Genomic DNA, 19,523 nt, shown 5'->3' with positions numbered 1-19,523 from the left:
CGTAATTTCTTCGCTGTAAACTCCGATCCAATTTCCACCGTTTAACCTGTCGAGTACTACTTAGAAGTTATTATTTCGATTTGCTGCTTGAAAAAGGTTTGTTATCTTTCTGAAAACGGCAGACCAAAGTCTTAATTTCATACATGTGGCCGCCATTGAACGAAAACAACCTTTCAAATGATGATTTGCTTTGACGTCACACAGGTAGGGATGAGTGGGTCCCCTCCCTCGTGATACACGCGCCTATAATGGATTTTGATTGGGCCATTTTTGTTGAAGACAATCAGAACAATAGATCCCTTCTACGAAAGAGTAGAATTGAATGCATAAATTGATGTGCAGATTTGAAGCAACGAAGAAGAAGAAAAAAAAAATACCAGACCAAAAACTTGACACGGTCTGCCCTGCGGGTGTCCCTTGTAATTAATGTGCAGATTTGAAGCTACCATGAAAGAAATAAAAACTGAAGATTAGACACGGTCTGCCCTCAGGGCATCCCGCGTAATCCTCTATAATTGTGTTTCGTTTTTTTCGTTTCAGTTGAGTGAAATCTTGCGAAAAAATTTTTGTCTCCTGCTGGGACGGTGTGATATAGCGTGTTTTATTTTACCTTTTGATTACGTATCAAAGGCCTGCCATACTGTCCGTAAGTTAGCAGTGAACGACCAGAAGTCTTAGTCGAAAAAAAAGGAAATGTAGTAATTAGGAACACTTACGTTTACTTGTGAGCTATTTTTGCCTATTTTACTTCATGATTTTCCATGTGTGACGACCGGTATTTATTAACGTCAAGTTCAGTAACCACAGGGGGACAAACTCTTTCCCAGGCCATTCCCTGCTATGTTCCGCCATCTTTCACAAATTCATCCATCTGCCTCTCCCCAACCCACCTCCCCTCCATTCTTCAACAAGTTCTTTATATATTGGCGTGTTCGCTCAGTTTTCCAGCAGTGTCCACCCCCTCGGGCTGACCCGGCGGGGGCGTTACGGGATTTACTGAAAACAAAGCAGCAAATGCCGTGCGGCAGGAACAAACGCGCCGTTCACATGCCCCACGGTGTGCCTAAAATATAAGTTGAGTTCTTGGTTTCTGGGATAACCATCAATTTAATGAAAGTTAGGCTGGCTTCCAGCCCATTTTGATTGTGCTCCTGTGTTCCTCCCCGGGCTCACAAACCGGTTGGAAGTCGAAACTATATGAAATTCAAGAGCTTGAAATTTCCGAGAACTCAGTCCTCACGAGTCACAAACTAATCTCAGACTATAACAACTTGAGTATCTTCCCTGCGACGTAGCTAATAAAATTACGGTAAATTTAACATTAGCGCGACAAGTTGATCAAAAGGCGTCCTTATTTCACTCAAAATCAACTTTGGTATGGACGACTGATTCCAAAGGGTGTCCATTATCTCGAATCTTCTTTCCCAGGGGGGAGGGGGGGGGGGGGGCGGTAATCTGGATTTCAAGTGACGGGGATGATCGAAGGATTTTTTGGGGTTTGGAATTTTTTATTCTGGGAGCTTTTTGGGTAGGAAAATTTGGCAAGTGTTTTTTCGGTGGCCTGATTTAAGTAGGGATTTTTTGGGGGCATTCAAAACAATCTGAAGATTCGTGGTACTGTAGTTCTGTGAATAAAGTACAACCAAACTTGTTTTGTGGCTGTTTTAATATTGGGCGTCTTGCCGTTGGGTGTCCCAAGTATTGTTAGAATGACTACCAGATGCGGAAACGATCACTTCAGATGGTATGGTGGATAAACAAACACAAACATTCAATTTCTGTTTTTATTTTTCGTGTTATATCATTTAATGCTTTCTGGAAATTTTTAAGGCTCGGAAATTCGGCATGGGATTTTTTGGGGGTTAATTTTTGGTCCAGGGATTTTTTTTTGCGTTATGATTTTTGCCCCCATTCGATCATCCCCGTCACTTGAAATCCAGAGTACACCCCCCTTCCCCCCCCCCCCCCCCAACTGGGCTTCTTTTGCGCCAAGTTTCCTGTCCGTTTGGTCACGCGAAAACCAATCGTGAACCTTATTATCAGAAAAACTGCATTTGTAATGTTTCATGTATGAAAGGTGCGTGTGGGAATCAAGGACACTCCAACGTCATCTGCGGCAATTTCTGTCGCACATTAAGATTTCGGGTCACCTTATTCAAATCTGTCGAATTGAATTGGTTGGGACGCCATTTCACTGGGGCGAGACGCTGCAGTAAGACTTGTAGGAAATCAGCGCTTCATGAAATTAACGCGAATTTTAGAAATACGCGTTAAATTTTGTGAACGTTTATTTCCACGTCATTAGTTAAGTGGCGCGTTTATTTCGCGAACTTAATTTCATTAGCTTCGCCCCAAATTCTCCATACACTCCAGAAGCGAAAAAGTATTGTTTTATCAGGGTGGAAACTGTGAAGATCGTTCGAAATAGCCAGATTTCTTACGTTTAAGGACAATTCCACGAACATTGTTTCCATTTCGGATTTGTTCCTGTTGTCTGAACAAATTTCTTTTGTGTGCGTGTGTTATTCGCGTTAATTTCCTTCATTGTGAATTTTGAGCACCTCTTTCGCGTTAATTTCCTTTATGGGGAAGTAATTTTTCCTTCAATTTGCGTTAATTTGAGTCGCGTTTATTTCGAATACTTTAATTAACACAAGCGTTAATTTCCTATAGAGTCCTAAAGTGTGACGTCACAAATATTTGAATTTTTGAAATTATGGGATTTGTTCGTATAATCGGAAAGAGCATGATGAAAAATGCCTCTTGCCAAAAATCAGCATCTTTGGGGGCGAGATACTAGCTTTGTTATTTCCTGGTGACCCCATACAAATCCTTCTAATTTTTGGAACTGAGGCAAAATTAGAAGGATTTGTGTGGAGTCATCAGAGCATAACACAGCTAATATCTCGCCCCCAAATTGCAATAAGATGCTGATTTTTGGCAAGTAGGCATTTTGCATCATGCTCTTTCCAATCATATGAAAAAAAACCCATAATTTCATAAATTTAGTTTTTATGACGTCATCAGATTGCGCGAACTGAAATTCTACTTTGGTTTTATTTACAAAATTTAGATTTGCGCGACAAGTCGGCTGAAATTTATTTCTGGCCCCGCTCAATTTGTGACTAAACAGGGAGCGGTGACTGTCCATGGCTGTCGCGCAAAAACATCTTTGCGAGGTAGGGAGAGGCGACATTTCGCTCGAGATGGCGCGTAAATCTGTGACGTCTGCGCCAAGGTAACTGGCCGCAGCTGTTGCGAAAAACTTCACCGAGCAAAACTACGAAAAGGGAGCTCAAATGCTGGCTCAAAATTGTTTTTTCTTGGGATTCTAACAGGTAAGTGTGTTCCAAAATTATCCAGCTTTCATTTAATACGAATTTAGTTGCAAAGAGGCGAACAAGTCGAACGTTCAAAGCTATTTTGCTGAGTGGGTTCAAATTGCTCCGCGAAAAAGTTGCCTCCCTTGTCAATATTTATATAGTAAAGTCAGCAGATGCAGATCAGCTCGCGCACAACTCAGTACACGACATTAGTGCTGTCACGTAAATTTTATGCAAATGAGCACTATAGAAAACCATAAGAAACGAACAACGTAAGTCAATAATTTATCAATTTATTTCTTTTTCACAACTTTTGTGGACTCCCTGTGGTGAAATTGTAATTGAAATTGAAATTGCCGTAAACGAATTGCCGTGACAAAATTGAAATTGCCGTGGTGAAATTGAAATTGCCGTGACGAAGTTGAAATTGCCGTGAACGAAGTTGAAATTGCCGTGGTGAAATTGAAATTGCCGTGACAAAGTTGAAATTGCCGTGAACGAAGTTGAAACTGCCGTGACAAAGTTGAAATTGCCGTGAACGAAGTTGAAATTGCCGTGGTGAAATTGAAATTGCCGTGATGAAATTGAAATTGCCGTGACACTTTTGGGCCACCGTAAGCAACAGAGAGGAAGACTGAAAGTCAAAGCTTTCCAGAATATTTTTATTTACCAAACTAAATAAATCCTACTCTACTATTCACTTAATTAAACGTTCTATGTGTTTTATTCCAGCAAATAATACGAACAGAAAAAGGAGCACTCCCCAAGATAAAATTGTAGTCACTTCTCATGGGTCGAAGTGACTATGTTGCGTTTAAGACGCATATCAAATCAGGAGTAATAAACAACCCTCATAGATTCAAGTTATTTTCAATCGAGCATCGGAATAAATTCGCGTTTTCGGTTCTTTGGTTTTATTTTACGGCGATCAGTGATTGGTTTAGAATAATGAGCGCCATTGTCTAAACCAATGAGAATTCAAACCAATCGTGACCTGCTCGTTCGCGTTTTCCCGCGCTTGGTGCCCGTTACATGTATTTGTTACCTTTCGGATTCTGATTGGTTCATTACGCTATTTACATCTGTTGTGATTGGTCAGAGTGATTACTTTGGTTTCAGTTTAACGACGCTTTACTGCTTATGAATACCTCAAAAGTCAGTGTGGTGATTCAAGCTAATTAAGAACAGTTACACCGATAAAAATACCAATAACAGCAATGGAAAAAATAAGTGAAAAAAGAAATAGATTCTACCAACAGCTTAAGAAAACTAAATAATACGCTAGTCCTTTGATTTTTCTTATATACAGGACAATTTCCAACGCGTCTTTATCATGAGGACAGTAGCCGGGTATTGCTAACATCAAAAGGCGCATTGTCCAATTTGACCATGATTTGTTTTAAAATGTTAAAAGTATTCTGCAAAGGCTCATTGTTCAATTTAGTTGCGAATTTATAAAATATCCAATGCGTCTTACGAGCACTAAACGATGACGATAGGATTTTTCAGTTTTCGTTTTAGGACACTGGAGGAACGTTCACTGACACTTAAAGGGAACCAACTGCACTGAACAACAACAACGACAAACGAAAGAGCATTTGCCGGAACATAAAGCAGTGAATCCTTCTGGCGTACGCTTTCAGTCCAGGTGTTTGTGTGTTTCACTTGGTAAACTGTTCAATTCAGCAGACTCCTGTGTAAAGGGAAACAACTGTTCTTCTTTCCAGAGCCTCCTTGGTCTTGGTAAAACAACTGAAACTAAAAACAGACGCAACACAGCTCTGTAGAACCTATACCTTCGTTATGCACCTCAGTCTATTGAGTCAGGGCTAGGGTCCATTGTTTCTGTTTAAGTCACACTAAAAACAGAATATCTTCTTGAAGAGGGTCGATGATAACTACCTATTTTTGACTTAAACCAGGAATAGGAGACAAGTGCTTTCATCAATACATCAACCCACTTCCCCGATTTACTAACCAGCATAGAGAATGTTAATAAACAAGACAAAAAGTAAAGTACCTTCAGTCACAAGAACAACTCCTTATTTTCTCTTTTCAAATCAATAACATACATCTCAAAATGAATTTGGGCGTTTTCACCAATTCTCTTAATCCAAATGAATTTCCACTAACCTTTATAGTTACTTTCCAAAATCAAATGTCACGTCATCTCCAATCAGCATAAATGGCGCCCACTGTTCAACGTCTGAAAAGCCATTAGCTCTCATCCACTTCATGGCCTGGTGAAGAGACTCACTGGCACTTTCACCACGAACAAGATGTTCATAGAAGCGACACATAAACTGCTCTGTTGCTTCGTCTTGTATGGCCCATAGGGTCACCAACACTGAGCGTGCACCGGATCCTAAGAATGCCCGAGCGATTCCAACAACTCCCTCGGATCTGATCTGTCCACGTGCACTGTGACAACAGCTAAGGACAACCAGTTTGGCTGTCAGACGAACTTGTGAAATTTCAGCCATTGTCAGCAGGTAGTCTTCTTCTTGTGGAGTCCCGTTAAAATGGCGTGGAGGGGCAAGAGCAATTTCTCCTCTTTGGGCATCACCATGGGCAGCAAAATGTATCAGACTCACTGAGTGTATGCTTTGAAGAACTGTTTGCTTTGTTGCGTGCTCTCCTAACAAAGGCTGAACTCCCAGCAGTCGTCCAATCATCTCTGCTTCCTTTCTTGCACAAGACAATGGCGATATCCACTTAAGATAGCCCTTGTAAGTCACGTGACCAACCTGAGGATCACCCACTATCAGTGCACCGGTCTGACTGTGATAATCTGCTGGACTGTCCTGGATGAGCTTCAACGTCATCAGCGAAGGGACAATGCGGAGCCTGAAAGACTCTGATAAATACTTCCCACTTTCATCCTTAAAAGCTGCAAATGGAACTTTGTACAGAATGCCATCAGGAACAATGATGATTTCGGGTTCGTCAAGCACTGAGTCAGCCACAGGAGCGATGATCATTTCGTAACATTCAGAAAGACTCGGTGGTTCGTGGAACTGGGTTTCATCGTCATCTTCTGTTACAATGGGACGAGAGGCTTCTTGGCTACATTCATGAGATGACTCACAGGTCAGATGACTGATGTTTGAAGGAGACAATGATCGGTCTTCGTATTGCCCCTGAGATAGATAAGGAAACTTTCTAAAGGCCACATCACCAAAAACTTCATCCACGTTCCTTTCTCGTTCTTTGTTACCAAAACTGTCATTGATGTCCATTTGTCTGAAAAGACTTACTTTGTTTCGTTTAATAACCCACAAAAATAAAAGTCGATCGAAATATGAAATGTATAAGCAAACATGGCCACTTTCTTTCATGATCTTGTCTATGCCAATCCATGACTCTTGATCAACGGATATTTGTATTTCCACACGATACCTAACCGACATCAGGTCTGCCAGGGCTCTAGCTCGTCCAAGCTCTACAACGTGAAGAGCTTTATGATGTTCCCCAGTTGTACAAAACAGTAAACTGAGAATCTGATAGGGTGAAAAGTGCTTGTCAAAAAAAGATATCTTAAATTGGTCGTTGTCTCTCAAAAAAACCCGGATTTCCTCAGACTTTTTGATGCTTTCAAGGAGATTTGACACTGCTTCTTTTAAACAGAGCGCGTCTAGTGTAAGGTCAAGATGATTTCTAAACTGCAGTTCAATGTCTCCAATCTTGTAACTAAGCTCTAGCGCCTTTTCGTGAAATTTCTTAGCCTTGGAGTATTCACCGACACAGCGAAACAGTGTTCCTAGTTGTCCGTTACAGAATGCTTTCCCTTGTTGGTCGCCGATTTTTTTTCTAATCTGAAGAGACTTTCGCAGATGTTCTTCTGCCTTGTCATATTCGCCGAGTTCACGAAACAGTACTCCTTGGTGTTCATAATTTCTTGCTATCCCATGCTGGTCGCCAATTTCTATTCTAATCTGAAGTGCTTTCTCACTAAAAATTTTAGCCTTTTCGTATTCATGGAGAAGCAGAAATACACTTGCTTGGTTTCTGTAACATGAAGCCTCTCCTTTTTTGTCGCCAATTTCTATTCTGATCTGAAGTGCTTTCTGAAAATATTCTTCAGCTTTGACACATTCACCGACAGACTGAAACAAAACTCCTAGGTTTTCGTATGTTGCTGCTTGTCCATTTTTGTGGCCAATTTCTTTTGAGATTGCGAGTGCTTTCTCGTAACATTCTTCAGCCTTGGCATATTTACCGAGAGAATGAAACACTGTGCCCAGGTTTACATAATGAGATGCTTCTCCTTTCTTGTCACCGATTTCATTTCTCATCTGAAGTGCTTTCAGATGGTGTTCTTCAGCCTTGATAAATTCCCCTTTTGATTTGAACACACTTCCTAGGCTCCCATAACATGACGCCTCTTCCTTTTTGTCGCCAATTGCTTTCCTAATGCCGAGTGCTTTCTGAAAGTATTCTTCAGCCTTGCTATATTCACCAAAATGAAGAAATAAAGTTCCCAGATTTGTGTATGATAACGCCTCTCCTTTTTTGTCACCAATTTCTTGGTGGATGGCAAGTGATTTTAGGTAACATCCTTCAGCCTTGGTATATTCACTAAGGGATTGAAATGCAGCTCCTAGCTTTCCGTAAGAGGATGATTTTCCCTGTTTGTCGCCGGTTTCCGTACTGATATCAAGTGCTTTCTGATAAAATTCTTTTGCCTTGACATATTCATCGAGAGAATAAAACGCTGATCCCAAGGTTCGATAAACTGATGCCTCTCCTCTCTTGTTGCCAATTTCTTTTGTGATCTGAAGTGATTTCTGAAGGTATTCTTCAGCCTTGACATATTGACCACGAGACAGCAACACAGATCCCAGGTTTGCAAGGTCTGCAGCCTCCCCGTCTTTGTCGCCAATAACTTTTCTGATTTTAAGTGCTCTCTCAAGAATTTCTTCAGCTTTGTCATATTCACCACGAGACAGAAACAGAGCCCCCAGGTTTCCGTAACATGATGCTTCTGCGTTTTTATTGTCAAGTTCCTTTGTGATACGAAGTCCTTTAAGAATATGTTCTTCAGCCTTGACATATTCCCCGAGAGATCGAAACACACCTCCCAGGTATGAGTAAGCCGCTGCTTCCCCGATTTTGTGGCCAATTTCTTTGCTAATCAGAAGAGCTTGCTGGAAAAATTCTTCAGCCCTAGCATATTGACCGATAGAATAAAACAGAATTCCTAACTCTTGTTCTAATTCTCTTTCGCCAGTTGATATCATGATGGAGAGTGCTTCCTTGTATAGCTCTGTTGCTTTTGCATATTTACATTGACGCTCATACAGTTTTGCCAAACGAATAGTTACGTTTCCTTCCATGTCTGTCTTTCCAAATTCGCGGAGTACTGCAAGATACTTTGTACCCCATTGTATGGCACTTATGTAATCATTTATAAGGGTGTAACCATTGCACATTAGGAAATACAGGGAGTTGTAAACTAACTTGACAGATGTTTGTGTTATATAAGGGGAGATGCTGTTGATGAGAATCAAGCATTCTTTGCATAACTCGATGGCTTTTAGAACACGGCTTGTCCAGAGAAGAAATTGAGCAACAAACATTCCTATATGGATAGCTTGCATAACTTTTTTGATGTTGTCCATGGCACTGCAGGCTCTTCTAGAACCCAGAGAGAAAAAATAATACAGGAGGTAAACGATGTAGTGTATTCTCCAAAGAAAATCGCAAAATGGTTTTAAACGGGATAGGCTAGTCTAAGAATGACGTCATTTAAATTCATTTTTTCCTCTTAAACTTGGTAAACAAAATCAACTTATTTGCCGATTATGTGTTCAAAATAAAGTAATTGTTCCGACCTGTTACTGTACTTCTTGGTTTGACCAGTACCAAGGGTTCGTGTGATTTAGGCGAGTGAGGCGAAGGTAGGCAGTCAATGTTAAAAAAAAGATCTCGAGTTATATCTAAGGTATGTTGGCATATGCTGTTGAGAGTGAACATTTGAATCGTAAAATTCGTCATTGTGTGGTCGTATCTGGCGCTAATAGTTGTCCGCTATATAAACTATATAGGCATGTGAGGCGCCAAAGGGTATGGTGGTTGAGTCGTTTTGGTCTGTGTAAAAAAAGCTGTGGAAACACCCTTCCTGAGTTTACTAATCCTGTCTGTTTGGCAAATGAGTTTGGTGAATTTTTTACCAAGAAAATTGATTTAATTTTGGAGAACATTGATGCTATCAATGTGGAGCCTCCTCTCCTGGACTGTCACTGCGGTGATGTGAAATTAAGTCAATTTTCTGAATTGTCTGAAAACAAGGTACGTCAGTTATTGAAAGTTCTTCGAACGCTACATGTCTACTGGATCCTTTACCAACATGGCTATTCAAACTTTGCATTGATGCTCTGGCTTCTAAAGTCACTGATCTTGTAAATCACTCATTGACCAAAGGCTATGTACCTGATCAGTGGAAAACTGCACTAGTTACTCCTTTACAAAAGAAGGTTGGAAGCGATACTGATTTCAAGAACTATAGACCAGTTAGTAACCTTCCATTTATTTCGAAAATTGTTGAAAAAGCTGTTGTCGATCAACTTCTACGTCATTGCGAAGAAAATGCTCTACTACCGGATTGTCAGTCAGCCTATCGTCGTTTTTCGTCCACTGAGACTGCCCTTCTTAAAGTCCAGAATGACATTTTGCTTAATATGGATAAGCAAGAAGTTACTCTTTTGGTTCTCTTGGACCTTAGTGCAGCATTTGATACAGTTGACCACTCTTTACTATTGAATACTTTGGAACGCGACTTTGGTGTAACGGACACTGCTCTTCTATGGTTTCAGTCTTACTTATCGGAAAGGAAGCAATGCATTGTTATAGAGAACAATCTCTCTGATGAATTCAACTTGTCTCGATGGTCTCTTATCGTCTTATGATAAATGACTCTAAAACTGAATTTCTGATTATCGGCTCTCTTGGTCAGCTGTCCAAAATAAACATCAATTCTATAATGGTTGGGGACTCCATCATTGAACCTGTAAAGAGTACTAGAAATCTGGGATCTTGGTTTGATGAGCACATGGCGATGGACATTCACATTGGACACATTTGTAACAAAGCCTTTAAGGGTCTTTACAACATTAGACAAATAAGAAAATTTCTTTCCACTGAGGCCACCAAAATATTAATTCATGCTTTTGTGACATCTCACTTGGATTATTGCAACTCTCTCCTTTCTGGACTTCCAAAATATCAACTGGATCGGCTCCAAAATGTCCTCAATGCTGCAGCTAGAGTCGTCTGTCTAGTACCCAAATTTAGTCACATTTCACCTTATCTAAAAGATCTTCACTGGTTACCTGTAGAGTTTCGGATCGAATTCAAAATATTACTACTTGTTTTCAAAGCGTTAAATGGTATCGCTCCACGTTATATCTGTGATCTCATCAGGGAAAAGGCATCAATCAGAAGCTCTTTGAGATCTAATGACCTCACTTTGTTAGAGGTGCCTCGAACCAAATGTAAGACTTTTGGTGATCGAGCATTCGCTTTTGCTGGTCCATCCAAGTGGAATAAGCTTCCTCTGGCAATTAGGACTGCCAAGAACTTAAGAGTAAATGTCAGTAAAAATCGAGGAAAATTCAAAAAACGTGGCCACGGTCAAAAAATCGATTTCGCTCATACTTTGTCAGTTTGAAGGCCTAGGTAAGTGACTGAAGGATATGAGGTTAGTTTTTTGAAATACTCCATTTAACGGCAGAAAACCACGAAAAACGGTCACCCCACCGGAAGCTCAGATTTCACCTAGCGGAAACTCGAAATTTTACACTTTTCAGCTTCTCGCTACACAGACGTTTACATAGCTGTGAATCTTTCTTAAGTATAAATGAATGCATTGATTGTTCCTTAGTCAAACCATGGCAATAATTTTTATCTCTACTCATTTGTGAGCGAACTGAGACCCGATTAAGAAGACACACTTTTCTCATTTACGCGAAGGTGTAAAATAATCCAAACTCAGCGGCGAAAAAAGCTGACCGGTAGTTCTTTAAATCCTCTGATATTATAACCAAAGACAGTTCAGTCATTGATTTTTAGGTCTACGTTTTTAAATCTTTAGGACCTAGTAGCACTTTTGCATGAACGCCGATCAAAATTCGATAAAATTCAAATTGAGCGCCTTTGAAATCTACAACTCTACATAACAAAGCACTATTGAATAAATTAACTCTTTGGCTAAAGTTTGTACATAAACATGAGGGTTTTATGTTTTTAGCGTTTTGAACCGTTTTAAAGTATTTATTGATGTTAAATATTGTCTACACAGGTAAAACAAACTATGAAACACCAAAATTTTACCACGAGCTGAAATTAAATCTCACAGGCTCGCTCTCTAATCTGTGTCACGCCGAGCGACTTAGCTACAATTAGTACAGTAACAAACAGATTGATTTAATTAAAATAAGTCTTATTTTAAAATATCTTAGTCAACGATGTGCCAGGTTCCCCAGTTAACTTGCTGAAATAAAAAAAAAATTCCGTAATAGTAATTCAAACTACTGTCTGGAACAATTAGAATCGATTTTATTTGATATGAGAAGTTTTGTGCCGTCGATAACCAATCGGAAGTAACTGTTTCCGCGAAAAGCAAATACTGCACCGTTCTCTGAATAAACAAATCTACTTAACCATATAACCAGAGTATGTTGTTGGTGAAGTTCATAGACATACATAACAACGATGTCTTGCTTGTTCTTGAGTATTGTCGGTGGGATTTGCGGCGCAGGCGAACGCACTTGCTACTCAACTTCCGTCACACTACTCACGGTCAGTGTAACCAGGATATAAAACATCGCACAGTCCTAAAACTCTCCGGACTTGAACAAGAATTGATTTTAGCAAGATTGCGTGTTTTTAAAAGCCAACGAATTTATTGGAGATGACCACCCGTTCGTCTCATCGTGTCAGGTTAGGCATAACCTGACATGATGTCGATAGGCTCCACTCCTAAGGCCAGGGTGCATTCCGCGTCAACATCACGCCAAAGGTACGCCAAGGACGTCTTAATTCCACGCCAAGCCGCCAACTTGACATTTGACAACAATGTGACCAGCGGAATTACTTACCAAGATGGCGGGCCGGCGATTTTGCGCGGGAGATTAGCGTGACAAAATCGCGCTCTGGAGCCTGGTCACTTGGGTAAATCACGTCATGCAGGTAACTAAATCACTTTGGCACCGACATGTTTGGGGTCTGTTCGAGTAAATTTATTTTCTAGCTACTTTGATGATTGTACTGCTTACGCCACAAGATATACGCCAGCTGTACGCCAACGACTTTGATCGTACGCCAGTACGCCGAGCGCTCTTCAAACCCACGCCGAAGATCTTCGGCGTATCCTGCATGAAATGCAGCCTGGTCCTGAAGGAGCACTCGGATTTCTTTTTTTTTCCGATTATGCCTGTGCCACTTACTCAATAATACACCATTCTCATTTATTCTCCAGGCTCAAAAATATTCCATCACATTTATTCCATTGCACGTATGCCACACATGACATACCAATCCTAGCAGTATGCAGGATGTTTGTCCCATGAAGGAATCGGTTTTTTTTTTTCGATTATTCATGTGCCACTTACTGAGTAATACATCATTCTCAAAAGTAATTTTTTCACCATACCGGAAGTTGTTTCGGGTCACTCAGCAGGAGCTGTGGAAAGTAGCCGCACTGGAATAGGAATATATTTTTTCCAATCCATGAAGATATTTGACCTTTCAAAATAGCTCCTCCCTACGGGCTCAGGTAAATAACAACTGCAAAATGTACTACCAGGTAGGAACTGTCTCCAATGAGCGTGAGTTTGTATCCTCTTCATTCTGTTGTCCAATGCGACTATAGAAAACACTATGAGTTTTACGACTTGCATGTTTTATTGATTGCGCTTGTCAAACAACAGTACAGTCTGTCATTGATAGAGAAAATAAAGTTTAATTTTGACAATATTCGATGAAAAATACTAAGACGTTTCCAAAGAAGGCACCGAAGAATAAATAATGTGCACTGTCATTTTTACGACAGTTAAAAAGGAGGGAAGGGTGTGTGTGTGTGAGGGGGGGGGGGGGGGGGAGGATTTAACAACCATACTATTCTCTCTCCCCAACCACCCACAAAGTAAACAGTTTGCACAGTATACTAGTGGAAACGTCACATTGAAAATTATATGTTTACGTCTAATAGCACAATTACGGTCCTTGCATCACTCCAATATGGCCATTTCCCCACAAAACTATATTTAAGTAGATCTTTGATCAATCTTGTACGTCAAGCTTTGTTACTTTGAATTTGTCTTGGCTTCTTGCGGAGACATTTCAAACTTTTTACCCCTACGACTTTGAATGGATTTACAACTGTAATTAGCGAGTTACACGCTGGTTGGCCGGTTTAATCGCGGGGGCAGCCTTGAGGTGGTCGCCATACCATTAGTGTATCTACCTCTTCACTGAACACACTTTTTAAAAAGATAACCTGATCAAATAAAACGATTTTTCGAAAGAAAATAAATGATGTTATATTTTACACAATTATGCGCAATTATAACGTAACGAGGTTACTGAAATATTTATTATGTGTCTGAGCTCAATCAGGCGCGCGGGAATGGAAACTAGTTAAAGTTTAGCGGGCCGCGCGTACGAACTGAGAGATAAAAAAACACATTGCGTACATGTGGGTAGTGCTGTGCACGCGCTGCGGAACTGTTTATGGACACACTCACTCACTTGCTCACTCACTCACTCACTTGTTCACTCACTCACTCACTTGCTCACTCACTCACTCAGTCACTCACTCACTCACTCACTCACTCACTCACTCACTCACTCACTCACTCACTCACTCACTCACTCACTCACTCACTCACTCACTCACTCACTCACTCACTCACTCACTCACTCACTCACTCACTCACTCACTCACTCACTCACATACCTGGCGACAAAGTGGGTAGGGCATTATACAGTGCACACACTAATATAAGCGCAATCCATAAAAAAATGAGAGGCATGAAGTAAAGGTTGTTATAAAAATATTGGATTGGATAACTGAATGAAGAGATAAGTAATGAAATGACCCTCACCACCCCTACTTATTACTCTCCGTCGTTTAAACAAATGATTCTTTCATATAATCTTAAGTTATCAGAATGAATAGACTAAAAATAATTCATTGGAGAGAGTTCCTGTTTGGTAGAACATCAAGTAGTTGGTTGCTTACCTGAGCCCACAGGGACGAGCTGTTTTGAAAGCTTAAATATCTTCATGGATTGGAATAAATCTATTCCTTTTTCCAGTGCGGGTGCCTTCCTCAGCTCCTTGCAGTGACCAGAAACAACTTCTGGGATGGTGCAAAGATTACCAGTCCTTCGCCAACCTATACATAACTTGGCACGATGAACCGGACAGATAGTCATATCCGATAAATTCGCCAGCTTCTGAAAACATCCACATTTCGCCAAAATTAATTCTACCTCCGTTTCAATTCCGGAAAATTTCAACGACTTTTTGTGATTTTTTATATCCCTGTTACACAGCGTGAGTGGCGTGACGGAAGTTGAAGCTTGGGGCTTGTGCGTTCGTCTACGCCGCAAATCCCACCAACAATATTCAAGAACGAACAAGACATCGTTGTTCTATGAACTTCCCCGACGATAATCTCTGGTTTTAGATGCAATGTTTCACAGATAAAGATAACTCGATTTATTTATTTAGAGAACGATGCAATTTTCGTGAGAACAGGTACTTCTGATTGGCTATCGACGGCATAAAGCTTCTCATTCTTAATAACATCAATTCTAATCGTTTCAGTTTGAATTGATATTTTCTTTTATTTTTATTTCAGCTAGTTAACTGGGGAACCTGGCACATCGTTGACTAACATATTTTAAAATAAGACTTATTTTAAATCAACAGATGTAAATATCTGTTTGTTACTGTACTAATTGTAGCTAAGTCGTTCGTGCGTGACACAGATTAGGGAGCGAGCCTGTGAGATTTAATTTCAGCTCGTGGTAATTTTGGTGTTTCATAGTTTGTTTTACCTGTGTAGACAATATTTAACATCAATAAATACTTTAAAACGGTTCAAAACGCTAAAAACGTAAAACCCTCATGTTTATGTACAAACTTTAGCCGAGGAGTGAATTTATTCAATAGTGCTTTGTTATGTAGAGTTGCAGATTTCAAAGGCGCTCAATTTGAATTTTATCGAATTTTGATCGGCGTTCATGCAAAAGTGCAACTAGATCCTAAAGATTTAAAAACGTAGACCTAAAAATCAATGACTGAAGTGTCTTTGGTTATAATATCAGAGGATTTGAAGAACTACCGGTCAGCTTTATTCGCCGCTGAGTTTGGATTATTTTACACCTTCGCGTAAATGAGAAAAGTGTGTCTTCTTAATCGGGTCTCAGTTCACTCACAAATGAGTAGAGATAAAAATTATTGCCATGGTTTGACTAAGGAACAATCAATGTATTCATTTATACTTAAGAAAGATTCACAGCTATGTAAACGTCTGTGTAGCGAGAAGCTGAAAAGTGTAAAATTTCGAGTTTCCGCTAGGTGAAATCTGAGCTTCCGGTGGGGTTACCGTTTTTCGTGGTTTTCTGCCGTTAAATGGAATATTTCAAAAAACTAACCTCATATCCTTCAGTCACTTACCTAGGCCTTCAAACTGACAAAGTATGAGCGAAATCGATTTTTTGACCGTGGCCACCATTTCTTTGATTTTTACTGACAATCACTCTTAAACACTTTCAAGAAACATTTGAAGACATTTTTGTTTAAAAAAGCATATGACATCTGATTATTCTTTACTTTGTTTATTTTATTTCTTACTTTTTGTTTGATTGATTATTCTTAAATTTTATATTTTATTGATTTTGACTAAATTTTTCGTTTTTATATTGTAAGCGCTTTTGAATGTTATATAAAAAGCGCTATATAAATTGATTATTATTATTATTAAATAGTGTATAGATTTTAGCCATTTTCGTCTGAAAATCTGAAAACGGGTATCGATTTTTAGAAGGCAGGTGTGACAAACGATACCTAAACGTTACATATCTCGGTCTGAAAGATGGTCAGGGTTTGGAGAACCGAGCCCCACCTCCCTACCAAAAATTCCAATGAGTAGCCCCCCCCCCCCCCCCCCTCAGGTCACAGCGTCATAGTTAGCAATCTCGTTACGTCTGTTTCAGTTTCCAAGATGTCGATACAGTCGAACCTCTTTATTACGGACACCAAGGGGACAGGGATAAGTGTCGGCATTATAGAGGTGTCCGTTTTAGAGAGGTAGGCTTTATATGGATTTCGGTCTCTCAGGGACCAAGTGAACTGTCCGTAATAGAGAAGTGTCCGTATTATTGAGGTGTCCGTAAGGAGAGGTTCCATTGTACCAGTAAGCTTATTTTGTGATGTCGTACGCAAAAAATACATCCAAGAATCTGAAATCATTAGTGACTGATCAATTAAATTTAGTTAATCAGGAATAAAAGCTGATACAAGAAAGCTGATTAAACCCTCATAGAACACTGAACAATATTACCGAACGTGTTACGAGTTACCGAAAAAGTAAACTTAGGCCTTTCCTAGACACTATAAGCTGATTATCGTGTGGTTAACTCACAGGTTTTGTTTCTATACATCACAGATCAAGTGAAGCATGATCGTAAAATAGCAAATGTTTAGTTACACGAGTGAATCATTCTATTGACCTTATCACTATGAGCTAGCATTTGATCAACACCCAATTTCTCTTCACAATTTTTTAGCATTCAGCAGGGCCCGTAAAATTTCCTTGATTATCAATCTTTTGACTACATGATGTAACAAATACCTAGAGTTCGTAATGTCGGTTACGGCCATTTGTATTCAGTTTATAAAATAGTTAGATTTCACCAATTTACTGATTTTCCTTCAGTCGGTAACCAGCGATACAAAAGAGAAATACATGAAGTAAATTGGGTCAAACGCAAAACCAAATTACCGGGTTTTTCTATCCGTCTGGTTACTCTCCGTCTCCGTCAAATTATTCATCAGCCAAAAAATACTTGTGCAAAGCAAGATTTTATAACTTTACTTACCTCGCAGTTTTGATGTTGTGGATTAGTTAGTGGGTAAATGACTTGCTTCGACACCTCTCGCATTGAAAAATGAAACTTTAAATCCCCGAGTTATATTTTCATTGCAGGAAAGCGAAATTAGTTCATCACATTTTACGTCATCATGCGTTAGAAATACATTTTAACAAGAGAGGATACCCCATCCTCTCTTCATTATAACAAGAGTCTTGAGAAAAAGAGATGGAAAATTAAGGCGCTGACTAACTAAATACCAGAAGTACTGATTTCATTGTTATAAATTCTGTAAATTCATTGTTATAAATCCTGTAAATCTCAAAGGCTGTGCTTCACTATTTTGGGGGAAATTTTCTTAATTGGTCATCGAATTAGACTTTGTTTAAAAATGGTGACGAAACTGAAACATGGCGTGGACTAATTCTGTAAGGGAAGTGATAAAAACTACTATACTCGAACAGGACCCACCAAATCACAAAATAGATGATGGTCTCTGCCTTTATCCCCCTTCCTCAACTTCTAAAGATGGTGTCTTTACTGCATGGCCACCCCTCTGTTCAGCATTAAAAAATGGCAATGACATTCAAATCTCACTTCTCGTGTTTGTCGAGCAATGTTGACTCTTGCTAGCTGAATATTTCTCAGTATGTAAACTCAAATTTTAAAGCCAAAAAATTTGTCTGTAATGTTCATGAGACGGGCAGTGTCTTCGATAACCTCCCTACCCCAGACAAGGTGGGTCCTCTTCGAACAAACTTGTTATGACCAATTCCCTAAAAGCTGAAAAAACAATGGCATTTCCAAAGAATGATTTTGGGAGATTTAATTTTTTTTTTCGACGCGCCTATTTGAGATAGGGTTTCTAGTTACTTAGCAACAAGCCATAGATGCATCAATGCATCAATCTTAAATTTCTTTAATTTTTGGAGTTTTTTAGACGAAAAACTTCAATCGAAGCCATGGACCAATTTACACGTTATAATTTGTAGGCTGATTTCTTTTTCTGTTGGTGTAGCGAGAGAGAGGGAACCGTCCCCCCAGTCCCTCTTTTTTCTCTCTGTCTCTCTCTCTCCCCCTCCCCGCACCCCCGATTCACGCCTGCTTCTCAGGCTATTGTCCAGTCGCTCATTTTCTTTGTCCAATTGGGTCTAATCGGCTCGGTTAATCAGTACGTGTAAGTAAGCCTTAAGACCTCAAATGGTGGCTTAGGTCGAAAACTGCGGTGCCAAGGAGTACGTTTTCTTCACAGGACATAAAATTTGAGCTTACTTGAATTCCAAATTCAGTCACATTCCATGTGTAAACTTTCTACACGGGACAAGGCTGCGATCAATCTCTTTCTTTTCCTTAGTTCTCTCATGATCGCGCGATTTCTTGCGAGGGGCGAAGCCTCGAGCCGCGAGAAACGCGGCTCCAATCTCTCCCCAATCCCTCCTCGTTCACTTTTCTAATTTGCAATTTTTACCGCCCTTTGCGCGCGTAGTCTGAGATGGCGAACGGACGTGCAGACGCCTGTGCCGAAAACCCTATCTCAGAGTCAGCTATTTCCAGTGCATATTAGGAAGTCTTTAGAGGGCATGTGAAGAATGTGCCTGCTGCCCAAACCAGTAATTATGACGACAAGAGTGAAGATAATAACAATAAGTGTAATAAATGTAGTCACTTTGAGATGTAAATCGCGACGTTTCGACTGCTTACTGCTAGTCTTCATCAGGCGATGAGGTCGACTGGTTACGCAGCACCATTTGTATCACGATGGTCGTCTGTGATTGATGCATAGCGATCCTCATTGTTCCGACGAGAAGTTGCTTCCTCAGCGGTCCGTTGTTGTACCACTCTCCTGTTGAGTTTCTTGATCGTAGGCATCCACGCTTCGGGAATTTCAATTCCGCTGTCCCTGTTGATGTTATTAGGGTGAAGTCTTATGTGGATAGCTTCCTTGACTTTACGGTGTACCAGTGGGAGTCTCGATCAATAAACTTTACCTCGTTGCAAAGCGGCTAATGACCGGTCTTGTGGGCGTGATCAGAAACGGAGGAGGTCTTGGTACGGGCGAGTCGTATATCCCTGTTGTGCTCTTTGATTCTCTCATGCA

General features: G+C 40.1%; 1 protein-coding gene across 2 annotated transcripts; it reads right to left on the bottom strand.

Moving 5' to 3' along the window:
• Positions 1-3,973: 3,973 nt before the first annotated feature.
• On the bottom strand, positions 3,974-17,673 carry LOC146461225 (uncharacterized). 2 transcript variants are annotated; one of them, XM_085087155.1, is made up of 3 exons: positions 17,435-17,673; positions 5,457-8,960; positions 3,974-5,075 (listed from the first exon to the last, which is right to left on the bottom strand). In XM_085087155.1, exon 2 carries the CDS (start codon positions 8,942-8,944, stop codon positions 5,465-5,467), a length of 3,480 nt encoding a protein of 1,159 aa, XP_084943281.1. In that variant the 5' UTR covers positions 8,945-8,960; positions 17,435-17,673; the 3' UTR covers positions 3,974-5,075; positions 5,457-5,464. The 2 variants fall into 2 exon arrangements, with proteins under 2 accessions (XP_084943281.1, XP_084943280.1); XM_085087154.1 differs by having other exon boundaries at positions 3,974-5,081; positions 17,435-17,672.
• Between the last annotated feature and the right edge of the window lie 1,850 nt (positions 17,674-19,523).

This window comes from Pavona decussata, unplaced genomic scaffold (genome assembly GCF_977016875.1).
Source record: "Pavona decussata unplaced genomic scaffold, jaPavDecu1.1 SCAFFOLD_201, whole genome shotgun sequence".
In the NCBI taxonomy this organism is placed as follows: Eukaryota; Metazoa; Cnidaria; class Anthozoa; order Scleractinia; family Agariciidae; genus Pavona; species Pavona decussata.
This window is presented reverse-complemented; position numbering and strand designations above follow the sequence as displayed.